General features: G+C 32.0%; 1 protein-coding gene across 3 annotated transcripts in view; it reads right to left on the bottom strand.

Annotated features, from left to right (window-relative positions):
• Window positions 1-14,833, bottom strand: part of LOC123269956 (protein madd-4) — a 257,068-nt gene that overhangs the window by 150,604 nt on the left and 91,631 nt on the right. For all 3 annotated transcript variants that reach the window (XM_044735906.1, XM_044735908.1, XM_044735909.1), the window contains exon 2: window positions 12,375-12,473. In XM_044735906.1, coding sequence (XP_044591841.1) covers window positions 12,375-12,473 — 99 coding nt within the window. The remainder of the gene's footprint in view (window positions 1-12,374; window positions 12,474-14,833) is intronic.

The raw sequence follows: 14,833 nt of genomic DNA, 5'->3' as shown, positions 1-14,833 counted from the left end.
GAACTCAGCGAGCTCAAAATATCACATAAATTATATTTGAGCTCAAAAATCTCAAAAATATCATAAGTACAATTTTAGGCGCCCAAGTATGGAATTAGCGGGAAGTTGCAGGGATAGCCTTTAGGGTGAACCGTTTTTCTAATTTTTTTTTCTTAATTTTCAGTGGACAACGAGGAATGAATTTTTAAATGTCCAAATTCTGTAAAATCAGCTGAAAATCTTCGGTTATGGGGCTATTTCTTCGTGTATATGGGATGGATAAAACTCGCATTAATTTTTTGACACTCTAGAATGTGTCTATTTAAGGTACACATCGCGTTCATCTTTTATTTTTTGATGAACACCGAGCTTCTAATTTTTTTTTGCTTGTCGTTTGTCGATAAAGTCAATGGGATGTGTGCGTGCGAGAGAGAGGTCCAACCGCTACTTGTCATTTTTCGCGATACCTCCAAAAATATTAATTTTATTGAAAAATTTATTAAACCATTTTTTGTTGGTTTTTAAATTCTAAACATTTTTTTTTGTTATCAACTTCCCCGTCAAATCAGCTGTTCCTGAGTTATCGCAGTTTAAACAATTAAATTGTTATTAACAATTAAATTTACCATCGACGAGCAAAATAACCTAGTTTTTTATAATCCTCGGCTAAAAATACGTAAATCTTAGTTATCAGAACCCGGGGACCTAAAAGTGCATACGGGCTTTCCTCTTTAGCCGAGAGACTAATACTCGCGGGGAAGAAAGATTTTACTATCTTCCAGGTCAAAAGAACCTACGTAAAGGTCTGCCTTCAGAAGTATAAGCTTTTGAAACTTTAAAGAATAACATATATAAATTTCAAGTTTCCTAAAATACTTTTGAAAAAATTTTTTTTTTGAAATTTTCAAATATCTGCCACCACTCTAGAACCGTGATAATCGTCTGCCGTTTCGATTTTAGATAGCTATAATAGTATATTTTAACATATCCCAATGGCAGCTTTCCTAAAATATATTTTTAGTTCATGAAATTTTCATACCTGTCGCACCTGACTGTAGCTGAGGCCACCGCGACCGCGCTTAGCTAACCCCCATTTCATGGTTGGTAGGTACAACAGACTCGCTGAGGAAATTTAAGCCTTTCCTAAAATATGTCAAATCTGCCGTTCACTGGCTCTTAGACTATTAGTCATATAAGACCATATCACACTATATATGAGATAAAATATTTATTTATTATAATTTTTTATTTTTTATAGAAATTTGTACGTCAGTTGAGATGTCATATTAAACAAAAATTGGTTTAATAATTGATTGAACTAAAAAACCAATGTCAAATAAGCTCTTTGAAAGAGTAAAAAGAATGATTATTATCTCAGAATTTGTAAGAAGGACTCTTTTGTGAGGAGGCGATTCAGCGATCATGCGTTCTCCATCGGAGATTTTCAAAACTACTTTTGTCGAAAAATTATACATGGGCATAAAACCACCATATTATATCAAGTCATGTCAAGCATGCAATGAAAATATGAATGGTAGTAAACAATAACTTTTTAACCAACATTTTTAAAATTTTTTTTTCCGATGGCACATTAGTTTTTAGAAATGTTTGTTTGATAGAAATGCACTGACAAAAAAATATTTAAAAAAAAAACATGAATTGAAAAATGATTGATTATTATCATCTACATAATGTTTTATAGGAAAAACGAAATTATTCTCAATTGAAGAGAATTGAGATACAAATTTAGAATCACTTTTTTTCCATAAAAATTGCGCTCTAGCATAAATTCAGAAAAGGATATTACGACCCAGGGCCAGAAAGTTGGATTTCCTGTCGTATGGGATATGATGGCCGAGGCGTAGCCGAGTACTCCAGCTGAAAGTACGCAACTCCGGGGAAGGGGTTTCGCAAAACCGAGGCGAAGCCGAGGTTTTGCCGGGGGTGAGGAGGGCGCCGCCCGACTTTTGCAAAGCCGAGGTTTTGCTGGTCGGGGCGGGCATAATAAAAAAGTAAAAATTAATAAATAAAAAAAAAATAAGTTATTTTAAAATTTACTAACAACTGCTCTGATTAAGAGAGATAACATGCACATAACTCGTCACAAATATTTAAACTCGATTTAATAGCAAAATTAATTTTTTTAAATTGATTGAAAATTAGTTTTTAATTAGACGGCTAAGAAAGATTGAAATTAAATTATTAGAAGCTTGTAGAGTACATGGATTATTTTAAAAACATTGCTTTACTAGCTGTCAAAATATAAAAGGAAGCAAATACAATCTACAAAACTTTTATATTTTATCACCTAAAATTTTTATATAAATTATTTGTGCAATATTATTATTAAATAATTCATTAACAATAATCTAGTTAGAAATTATTTTTATTTATTTGACATTTTTTGGTTAGTTTATGTGCTGACATGTACGTACACTGTAAAAAATTTGCGGAGTGAACGCGGAGTGAATGAAGAGTGAATGATTTTTAATTGATTCACTCCCAGCGGGAGTGATATTTACTCCGAGAAGGAGTTAATTTTTATTAATAATAAAATTCACTCCGCATTCACTCCCAAAATAAATGAATTTAGAAATAAATTTTTGTAAAGAAAATCTATATATATATAAGAGATTTCCACCTATATATTGACTCATCACGATATCTCTGAAACCATAAAGCGTAGAGACTTGAAATTTGGTAGGAATATTCCTTTCGCCGTGTAAAGGTCAGCTAAGAACGGATTTTACGAAATTCCACCTACAAGGGGGTTTGCGGGGGCGTTGACAATGGAAAATTTCCATTTTTAAACTATAGCTCCTATTGACTTCAAATTTGGCAGGAATCTCCTATATGTGATGTAGAAATGATCTAAGAGCGGATTTTATGACAATCTACTCCCAATATGGATTGCGGGGGTGGGCGTTAACAATGAAAATTTAAAATTTCCGAGCTATAGCTCGTAGAGAATCCTAATTTTGTATGAATTTTTTGTAAGTGATGTAAAAATAATTTATAAACGAATTTAACGATATCCTACTCCACAAGGGGTTGCGGGGGTGGGTGTTAATAATGAAAATTTTAAATTTCCAAGCTGTAGCTCCTATAGGCAAATTTGGTAAGAATCTGCTCTATGTGATGTATAAATGATTCAAGAGTGGATTTAATGACAGCCTACTCCCAATACGGATTGTGGGGGTGGGTATTAACAATGACAATTTTTAATTTTTAAGCTATAGCTCCTACAGACTCCAATTAGGTAGGAATTTTCTCTAAGAGATGTAGAAATAATATACGAACGAATTTTAAGATATCTCACAGGAGTTTGTGGGGGTGGATGTTAACAATTAAAATTTTTAATTTCCAAGCTATAGCTCTTATAGACTCCAAATTTGGTAAGAATCTTCTATGTGATGTAGAAATAATCTAAGAGCGGATTTTACGACGAATCACCCCCAATAAGGATTGCGGGGGTGGGTGTTGACAAAAAAAAATCTTAATTTCCAAAATATAGCTTCTAAAAGGCGTAAATTTGGTAGGAATCTTTTATTTGTCATGTAGAGATCATCTCAAAACGGATTTCAATAAATTCTACTTCCGACAGGGGTTGCGGGGTGGGTGTTAGAATTTCAAATTTCCATTTCCAAACTGTAACTTCTACAAACTTGAAATTAGGTATGAATCTTTCATTTGTCATGAGATCATCTCAAAACGGATCCCAAAAAATTCTACTTCCGATAGGGATTGCGGGGGTGGGTGTTAAAATCTAAAATTTTAATTTCCAAACTGTAACTCCTGCAGATTCTAAATTTGGTAGGAATCTTCGTGTACGATGTCAATTTCAGCTGAGAATGGATTTTCTCGAATTCTAATCCCAAAAGGGATGGTGGGGGCGTTAACAATGAAAATTTCTCATTTCCAATCGATAGTTTTTATAGACTCGAAGTTTTGTTGAAATCTTTTATTTATAATGTAGAAATTATCTCGAATAGGATCTTACGAAATTCCTCCCCCACATAGAAGTGCGGGAGTAATAATTGTCAAAAAATTCATATTCTTTAAATACAGTTCCTACAAATATAAAATTTGATAGAATCTGAAGAGAAACAGGCAAATACCGGGATGGCCTCCAAGGTCAACGGATTTAAATATTTTTCTTTCTTAATAGTGATATTTTCTTACAACAATTGTCTCTTTGGCAGCGGCAAAAAAGTCGACTAAGAATTTTACATACATTTTTTTTTGCTGATCACATAACCGATGAATTGTTCTTATTACGGGATCGCGAAAATGTAACAGATTAAAAGCATTGCATTTTCTAAACACATGAGATATAGAAAAAAAATTTGGCTACTCATTTTAAGAAAATTCGTAAAAAACAAGTACAAATAATTTTCTATGTATAATTGATGTTACGGAAGAAATTTTAATTAACAGCGAAATTCGTCACAATTTAAGCTAGGCAGATTTCAACTTCACTTATGAGACCTGCAATTACTTTAACTAAAACTTACAATGCTCATTTAAAATTTTTTTTCTTCGTGTCAATTAATATTCATTTTTGGAAGAAAGCCACGGGAATGTTATAGTGATTGCACATTGAAAGTTACAATGAATTTTAGCTAGAATAATCATGTGGACAAAATATACAGACCAATTTGATGGAATTTGGAATCTGTGCAAAAGTCAAAACAATCTTCCAATTAAATTTCAAATCTAGATCTAAAAATACAATTCTATAAAGCGCCCAGCGGAGCGGGCGGGTAACAGCTAGTATTTTTATAAACCCTTTTTATATTTAATTATTAAAAATTTTATTTATTATTTTTAATAATATTTCATTTTAATTATTATTATAATGTTTTTATTTATTTTTTTTTATAAATTAATTATAATTAAAAATTGTCAAAAAAAATATGTAGGTATATAAATTGTATTAGGGTGCTTCATTTTTGAGCAACATTTTTTTTCTTCAAATCCCGGTTAAAAATCTTGTAATGTATTAAAAAACAAAATTTTTGAGCATATTGCGAGCCCTTAGTTCAAATTTTAACCCACTGCTAGAGTATTTTGAATTTTATCCATTAAAATAACATTAAAAAATCCTTTTTTATACGTTTTTCCTTCCGCTCACCCAGAAAAAAATTTTCTTTGGAATTTTGATTCATGGATTCTTGTTATAGGTATAATATCCTACAAAAAAGTCCATTACATTTTTTTTCTATGTTCAATAGCTTAGAAAGTAAACGCGATTTACTGCTATCTTTATAAAAATTCAGCTTAAGTGACATTTTTCGTCGAACCCGTTGGAGTTACAAATTTGACGTAATGGGCTTTTTTGTAGGATATTATACCTATAACAAGAATCCATGAATCAAAATTCCAAAGAAAATTTTTTTCTGGGTGAGCGGAAGGAAAAACGTATAAAAAAGGATTTTTTAATGTTATTTTAATGGATAAAATTCAAAATTCTCTAGCAGTGGGTTAAAATTCAAACTATCCGACTAGAAATTGTAGTGAGGAATGCCGAAGAATTAGTGAGGGGCAAGTTTGGCTTGCCTAACTTAGGCAAGCCTAATTTGCGCCTTCTTAAATCCACGTTAGGCAAAACGAAGATTGGCATGCCAAATTTGCTTGTAATTTGGGACATCTATGGCAAGCCGAACTTCGGCGAATCTTTGGAATGCCTAACTAGCTGGAAGTAACGATAACCAAAGATTTGCCGAAGTTTGGCTTGCCATAAATGTCCCTAATTACCTTTAAGTTTGGTAAACCGAACTTTCGTAAGCCTTTGGATTTTATAATTTCCTGCAAGTTAGGTATTCCAAATATTCACCAAACTTCGTCTTACCATAGATGGCCCCAATTACTTTTAAGTTTGGCAAACCGAACTTCCGTAGACCTTTGGATTTTATAATTTCCTGCAAGTTAGGCATTCCAAACGTTTGACGAACTTCGGCGTTTCTTGCCAAAGTACTCTAAAACGGAGTGGGAGAAGATATTTGGCTTTAAGTCTTTCCAAGGTTAAGCCTTTTAGTTCTATACATATAAAAGTGTGTATTTATGAGAGTATTTGTGTATTGTACATATAAACATGGTGTCTCATGTACCCGACTAGAAATTTCAGTGAGGCATATGCCGAAGAACAAATTCGGGACAAGTTTGACTTGCCTAACTTAGGCTTGCCTAGGTTCTACCTCATAAAAACCAAGGTAGGCAGAACGAAATGTTTGGCTTGCCATATTTGAACGTAACTAGGAAAGTTTCATGGATTCCTTAAGTCTGATATATCATGGGAATGCCGAACTGGTTTCAAGTAACGATAACCTGAGTTTTGCTAGTTTGGAGCGAACTTGGCTTTCCGAACTTAGGCTAGCCCAATTTGAATCTTATTTGTTTTAAATTAGGCAAGCCGAACATTGGTTGTGCTTATAAGTGTCTTGAAGTAAGAGGTCGCTCATCATCGGCGTAGCGTCGCGGTATGGTATAGGGCCCTCGTGCGTCGGGTACCGTGTTCGAGTCTCGCGTTCGACATGTACGATTTTTAATAATTAATAATTACTAATTATAATTACTATTAAGGCGAGTGTGAAGTAAAGTTAAGTGCTATGTGTGATTAATGTATCTAACTCCTCCATCATCTCCTTCCCCCTTGACTTATCAAATCTACAAATCAAAAAAACCTCTTCACATTAAAAAACGCTCCAAAAAACAAAAAAAAAAATTACAGAAAAAATAAAATTAAATAATAAAATAATATTAAATAAAAGCAACAAAGAATTTGTTTTTTTTTATTCATGAAATATTTAAAAAATTTAGTCCTAAATTTAATATTTATACTTAAAATAGTAAAAGAAGATAAAAAAATAAGCATTTGTTATTATTAATTTTCGCTTGATGATAATAAAAAAGCGAAAAATCAAGAAAGAATTAGATTTGGATTCTTCGTTGCGAATTTGGTTTCCAAATTGCAACCTAATCAGGAAGCCAAGTTAGGCTGAGCCTCGCAACTGCGTTACATCCCAAACTTCGGCCTGGTTTGGATGCCTCACTTACTGCAAGTTTGGAATTCGACATGCCTTACTTGCGCCAAATCACTGCCTCACTGAAATTTCTAGTCGGGTAAAGGCTCGCAATATGCTCAAAAATTTTGTTTTTCAATACATTACAAGATTTTCAACCGGGATTTAAAGAAAAAAAATGTTGCTCAAAAATGAAGCACCCTAATATATATATATATATATATATATTGTGAATATAAACCATTCTGGAATCCACCGGAAGACACACAAAAAATATCATTAAAATTGGTCCAGCCGTTTAGGAGGAGTTCAGTGACAAACACACGCACAGAAGAAATATATATATATATATATATATATACTAGCTGACCCGGCAAACGTTGTTTTGCCATATAAATAATTTCCTAGTAATTTCTAATGTAGACAAAAAATAGCTTACTTATTGTAAGTATGTATGTATGTTAGAATGTGTATATTGTATGTATGTAAGAATGTGGTATATGCGTGAAATAAGCATGGAGCGTTGTGAACGATGAGGGAATATAAAAATAACAAAAGGCAAACATTATTTTTAAGTTATTATAATTTATTCCTTAAAATTATATATCATTAATTAAACAATTACGACAGTAACACTATTAAACAATATCAATCTCTTAATGCTATAGCGTGAACAATATTTTTTGTTAGTCCATCTTTAGCTAACACAAACAAACTGGATGGTTTACCCACTCGAGAGCATGCCACGTATAATTGTCCGTGTGAAAAACATGTTGTTCTCAAATCTAATCCACAAACAGACATCGTTTGACCTTGGGATTTGTTGATAGTCATTGCAAATGCCAATCTAATCGGAAACTGAATACGTTTGAATTGAATTGGCACATCTGTAGGTATAATAGGAATCCGTGGTATGAGTATATTTTCACCTCTGAACTTGCCATTTAAAATCCTGGCTTCGATCACGTTTTTCATTAATTTTTGAATGACTAATCGCGTACCGTTGCACAGCCGGGGCGGGTTCAAATTACGAAGCAAGATAATTGGAGATCCAACCTTTAATTGTAAATTATGCGGTGGCATGCCTGGCAAATCCAGTGAGTTCAAAAACTCTGTGGGAAAATTTACTGCTTCGCTGTCGTCGCAAACTGTATCAATAGATTTATATGATACCAAGTTCCCTGGCAACAACATTTGTATCTTCAGATTTAAATTGTCAACGTCTACATTTTTTGCCGCTAAAATCATTCTTTCTGCAAGCCACTCATGATTTATGTATTTGTGTGTACATCGGGAAATATTTGTTCAATGAGAGTATCTTGCGAATCAGCGATTGTGCAGAAATCGGTCGGTAATTTTACGTATCCAGTTTCATCTATAGCAACTTTTCCATCACCGATATCTAAGAGTTGTTTTGAAAATGTTTCAGCGGATGGATCTTGAAGCATTTGAACGCGCATATTTATTTTTAGCTGTAATTTTTCAACATTACGCCACAATGGAGATGATTTTAAGCAAGCGTTGATCTCATCAGCGTATGTTGAACGTGGAATGACTGGAAGTGTTTGTCTGAAATCACCTGAAAGGACCAACAGAGTTCCGCCAAATAGTTTGTCACTGTTTTTAATATCTTTCAATGTCCTGTTCAACGCCTCAAGTGAATGTTTGTGTGCCATAGTACATTCATCCCAAATAATAATTTTACACCATTTCAGCACAGTGAACCTGTACCTGATGTACCTGTTGTCGTTGTTGGTCATTTGTTCTTCGTCTATTGACTGTGAAACGGCGTGATTGTCGTTGTTCTAATCTTCTGACTTCATTGCGTTCAGCTCTTGTATCTTCTGGCTTTTCTTGATGCAATTGCGCCATTCTGACACGTGCATCAGTATTTTGTTGCTGGATTTGTTCTTCTGTTCTTTCGGATCTGCTATTTCGCAAGTTTCGAGCTTTACTTGTACTGCGGCTCAAATCAGCCCCTTTGCGTTTTCTTGGCATTGCTCACTGTACAAAACATACATAAATAGAATTAATGAAATTATTTAATGATGAAAAATGTTAAAAGGATAATTAGGGCCAGGATTTTTGCCGCAGTTTTGAAATGATTAGTTTTAATTTATGAAATTATAACAAAAATATAAGTTTTATGGAAAAATTTTTCAAACAAAAGTAAAAAATTAAATTTTATGAAAACATTGTCTCTTATAATTTTTTCATACAACCAATATTTCCATTGACATTTCAAAATAAAGATTCATAATGATTGATTTTTTGGAAACTATGAAAATCTTAATTGTTCAATTACATTTTTTTAATAAAATTAAATTAAAATTACATTTTTATAAGATCAACAACATTTTCGATATAAATAAAAAAAAGTATACTTACAACACAAAATCCGTTGTTATTGGAAGCTCGTGTCACGTGTTGAGTACTTTTGAGGTTATAAAATCACTTGATTAACTAATCGTGCAAAATACACTCAAAATTGATAATTTAATTATTATTGATAAAATAGGAATGATAAAAAGTTAATATGAGAGTTACACTGAGATAGCAAAATAATAATTGTCAACGTTACTACTACACTTGATGCATAAACAATAATGATGGCCGACAACTGTGTAGGGAGTGAGAAAGAAAGGAGACCGGCTTCGTTCTCATCCCTACTCCGTGCTGTTTACTGGGTCAGAAGTGACACCTGTAGACATCTGGCGGGGATAACTAATTAAATGACGATTGATCAGTTTTCGACCGGAGAGGAAAAATGATTAAATTACTAAAATGGCTATTAAAAAATAAGGGTTGATCGTAGAAGGGTGAAAATTGAGGATTGTATGTTGTATTATAAAAAAATAGAAATTAAAAATTTTGTCTAAAAAATAAAAAAAAAATTTAGGGGTGGACTACCCCTAACATTTAGAGGGATGAAAAATAGATGTTGGCTGATTCTCATAGATACCGGATATGCACAAAAAATTTCATCAAAATCGGTCAAGCCGTTTCGGAGGAGTATGGCAACGAAAACTGTGACACGAGAATTTTATATATTAGATAGATATATATATATAAAGATTAATTTTGAGATTTTTTTTTTGTAGAACGAAAATTCATCCTTATTTTATTTATTTTAAAAACTCCGAACGCGGATGTTTTTCGGAGTGAAATTCGAAATCACTCCAAAATCACTCTGAAATCACTCCGCAAATAAAAACTCCGGATTCACTCCCTACGCGGAGTGTACAGAAAATAAATTGTGGTAGTGGCAACAACAACTGTAGTTCCATTTACCGTAGGCTGTAGTATGACCTGAGACAACTCCAAACTGTGGGTAAATTTACTCCAATATTGTAGTTACGCGTTAACTGTAGTAAAAAGTAAGATATGCTACAGCATGCGGTATTTGTAACTCCAATTGTAGTTCAATTTACTTAATATGCGGTTAACCAATTGCATAAAAATAAACGGTATATAACCTAAAATTTTTATAGTTTATAATTAAAAATTACTTACTGAGTTATTTATATATAATAAATATGGTAATTATTTACAAGTGGGGTTCATCCATGCTGGGCCATAATATTTTTTTTTGATCAAATTGATCATTTTTTTTTAATTGTTCGTTTTTATGTATTTTTCAAAAAAAAAAAAAAAAAAAAAAAAATATATTAAAAACATCAAAAAAGATAAAATAGAAACTTTATCCAAAAAAATGAGAGCCCATTTTTTTTCAACTTTTGATGGCAAAAAAGCTGTCGAAATCTTTATTTTTTTCTCTCACGATATTTTTTATCATATATACGTCGTAAAAACAAACAGAATAAAAAAAAATTAAATAATGTTAATGCTTCACCTAGATATGGCCAAAAATAGGGTGGACCCTACTTGTACATAATTACCCTAAATATATTTGGGTTTTAAAAAAGTATGAATTCAAAAAAAATGTCTGTATTTTTTTTAAAATTTTTTATTTTTATAAAAATAGAAGGATTTATTTGTATTAAAAAATATTTGTTAATAATTAAGAAATCATTTATTAGAGACCAGTTTCTAGTATTAAACAAATATTTCTTAGTATTTAATAAATCTAATATTAATTTATTAAATATTAATAAATCTTTTTAAATACTAATAAATATTTGTTAAGACTAAAAAGTGGTCTCTAATAAATGATTTGTTAAATATTAACAAATATTTTTAACTATAAACAAATCCTTCTATCAATGTGACGTTTAGTATTTTATTTACAGATGATTATTTATGAGACGCTATAATAAACGAGTACACTAACAAGAGACTAACCCTAAATTGGCGAAATAGCGGGAACGGTTCCTTCTGTAGTACTTTCAACTCCCACGTGGAGTATTTGTTATTGCAGTGTGCAGTAGAATTTACCGCAAGATTGGAGTAAATTCAACTTATTGACTTAGTAAAATTTGACGCATATTGAGTAACTGTTATCACTTATATGATATTTGTAACTACAGAAACATTTACTGCAATCTCGTAGTAAATGATACTGTACATTATTTTCCGTGTGATTAATTACTTCACTCCGGAACTCCGAGTGATGGGAGTGAAATGAGAGTGAAATTCACTCCTGATTCACTCCGGATTTTTTACAGTGTACAGGCGATGTTGTGACTGTTATATATATACAGTTAAAACTCGCTGTATAGGCCGGTTGCGCCACGAAAATACGAAAGAAAGCGAGGTTCTGTGCTGCCAGCCAGAAAATATGCGTAGCGCGCATGCGTTAGAGCAGGCCATAAAAGTTGCTCTTCCTGGAGTGAAGTGCGTCCCGGAAGAGCGTACTTTCGGCTAGGAGAGCAAGAAAATTCATTTTGTGAATACCTTAAGGAGGTACCACGGCAAGAAAAGACACCAATAGGTTATAGCTATTAGTTTCTTTCTCACCCACTAGTACTGCCTCTTTTTACAGATTATCGCTCACTTACTTCCACTCACATAAAATATCGAAAGTCGCTAACTTCAAACATTTTTTATAAAAAAATGAATACCGCTCGTTTATGTTATTTTTGACAAAAATACTTATTATAACTTCAATTGAATATTCTCAGTTTTTCTGAAAAATCTTAAGAAAAGTATGGTTGTTATTCAATAAAATGTTCACTTTAACTACAGTCAGGACAGGCAATACATGTTAGATGTACGATTTTTAATTGTTAATATTTCGAAAATTAGCACTGCAAGGACTATTTAAAAAAAATTATTCGTATAGAGAACACTTAAAATTACGTGTATTCAAAAATTGAAGAATGTTGTAAGAAAAGTAATTTTTCACAGAACCTCCTTAATACCAAACATCGTCACTTTACGAACTTATAATACAAGTAGCAAAAAAAAACTTACTTGGCTAACTGTAGAATAATCTGCATGCCCAGTTGATGATAACGCAGATATATTATCAATCGTACTGTTGTCGCCGAACACCAGACCCAAGAAACACATCTATAATACAATGATTTAGATTAGATTTAGATTTAGATTATTTTATTTATGCCAAGGCCTATTGGCCAGATGGCAATATTTAAGATACAATTGAAATAACAGGTAACTTATAACTGTTTTTATATTTTTAAATTTGGTAACATTAATAAGAATTGAATAACAGTCATAAAAAAAGTATGATTAAACATTTTGCTATTATAATTAATAGCTAGAAACCTTTATTAAAAAAAAAAGATTTAAAACGATTCAATCCATGCAAAATGTATATTTATATATTTGTCAAGTTGAATCTTTTTTAATCGCTTTGAGCCATTTCGATTCTTTTCAAATATCTTTTTTTAATCAGAGAGTTAATAATGAATAATTAATAAGATTAGCTAATGATGAATCTAAATAAGAACAGGTAAAGTTGTAAATTTATAAAAAGATTTTACTAATTAGATTTTTCTGATCAGTTCACATAGTATGCATACATTCATTTTATGAATATTTTGAGATCAAATTCAAGCATCTAAGTTTAACAGGTGATCAAAGATTTTCTTTTTAAATACCTCAAGACTAGATACATTTATTATGTCAGTTGGTAGCTCATGCCATAAACGAATAGCAGTAATGATAAAGGAATACTCGTAATTTATAGTCGAAAAATTTGGTATTCTACAGTTAATATGATTCTTTTTAGCAGCTAATCGATCTGAACGTCTCACATCATTGTCTTCAACAAACAACTCACGAAAATAGCTTGGTTTACCAATAGACAATAACTTGTAGAAATAAGATTAGTCTTCTTTTGCAACATAAATACTAATAAATAATTACATCAACAATAATAAAGATTTTGTTATTTTAATTCGTTTGAATTTGTATTGGTATATACAGAATTTTTTCTACACCCGATATGAGAAAATTCAAAGAGGTTAACATTCAAATGTTGATGTTGATGATATTTGATTTCCCGAGTCGAAAAATTCAAACTGATTTTGAGCAAAATGATCTGCATGCATTTGAACTTATTGATCTGTATTTGAACTTTGAAAAAACATTTTCTTCTATATTTGATCTTCTATTCAAATTATTTTTCATCCGTTTTGTCTTAATAACCTGTCAGTAAAATAATTGAGCAGCTATGAATTTTTTATGCTGTTTCTAATCTGATGGGACTAAAAATTTTGATGTTTTTAATCTAGGTAATCTGTACTTGAATTTTATGTATTGTTTTCAAACTCAATATGAAATCTTATACTGTTTTTGATCTAAAATTTTAACTTTAAATGTTCGAAGACCAAAAGTCGACTAAGATGGCGACATAATTTTTTCGAGTCTTAAGTATCATTAAAAATGATCATAAGTCGTATATTTAAAAAAAAAATTAGAAAAACGGTTGACCCTGAAGGCCATCCCTGCAACTTCCCGCTAATTCCATACTTAGGCGCTTAAAATTGCACCAATGACGTTTTTGAGCTTTTCGAGCTTAAAAATACAATTTATGGGTTATTTTGAGCTCTCCGAGCTCAAAGAGATTGCTTTCCTATGCTTTTGAGCTCTTCGAGCTCAAAAGTCTGATAGAGATTTGAAAAGACACTATTTTTTGAATTTTTAAACCGCAATAACTTTTGAATGAATGAACCGATTTTCACGCGGTTGGCAGCATTCGACGCAGTTTTTCAAGCCTCACAAAGAATCTTAAATTTTGAATTGATCACGCTAGGAATTTTGGAGTTATTCCGAAAAAACACTTTTTTTGGTTTTCTTTCGTTCACGATATCTCTCGAACGAATCAACCGATTTTGACCGGACTAGTGGCGATCGTCGTGGTTTTTTGAGGTTAAGAGCTGATTAGTTTTTAGAATTGAACCATCAAGGCGTTTAAAAGTTATGCCAAAAAAACCACATTTGAAAAAAATTTTTTTTTCAGTTTTTTGAAGATTTCTCAAAATCTATTGATCTGAATCGTTCCAAATAGTTTTCAAAATCTAAGTTTGGTCAAGCCGTTCAAAAGTTATAAGCGGTTCACATACTTTCACACACACACACACACACACACACACACACACACACACACACACACACACACACACACACACACACACACACACACACACACACACACACACACACACACCCACACACACACACACACACACACACACACACACATACATACATACATACAGACACCGTGACAACCTCGCGGGTATAGTCAGGGAAGCTTCCTGTGACCTTTAAACGTCGAAATCTGATGAAAACTCGATTTTTGCAAAACGGGGTGAAAACAATAACTTCCCGATTTTTGAAAATCTTCGATTTTCTTAGCGGGAAGTTAATAAATTCATTTATAATATAATCATTCGCTATCTTGT

Source organism: Cotesia glomerata, linkage group LG7 (genome assembly GCF_020080835.1).
Source record: "Cotesia glomerata isolate CgM1 linkage group LG7, MPM_Cglom_v2.3, whole genome shotgun sequence".
In the NCBI taxonomy this organism is placed as follows: Eukaryota; Metazoa; Arthropoda; class Insecta; order Hymenoptera; family Braconidae; genus Cotesia; species Cotesia glomerata.
The sequence above is the reverse complement of the archived record's forward strand: the minus strand, read 5'-3'. Positions and strand labels throughout refer to the sequence as shown.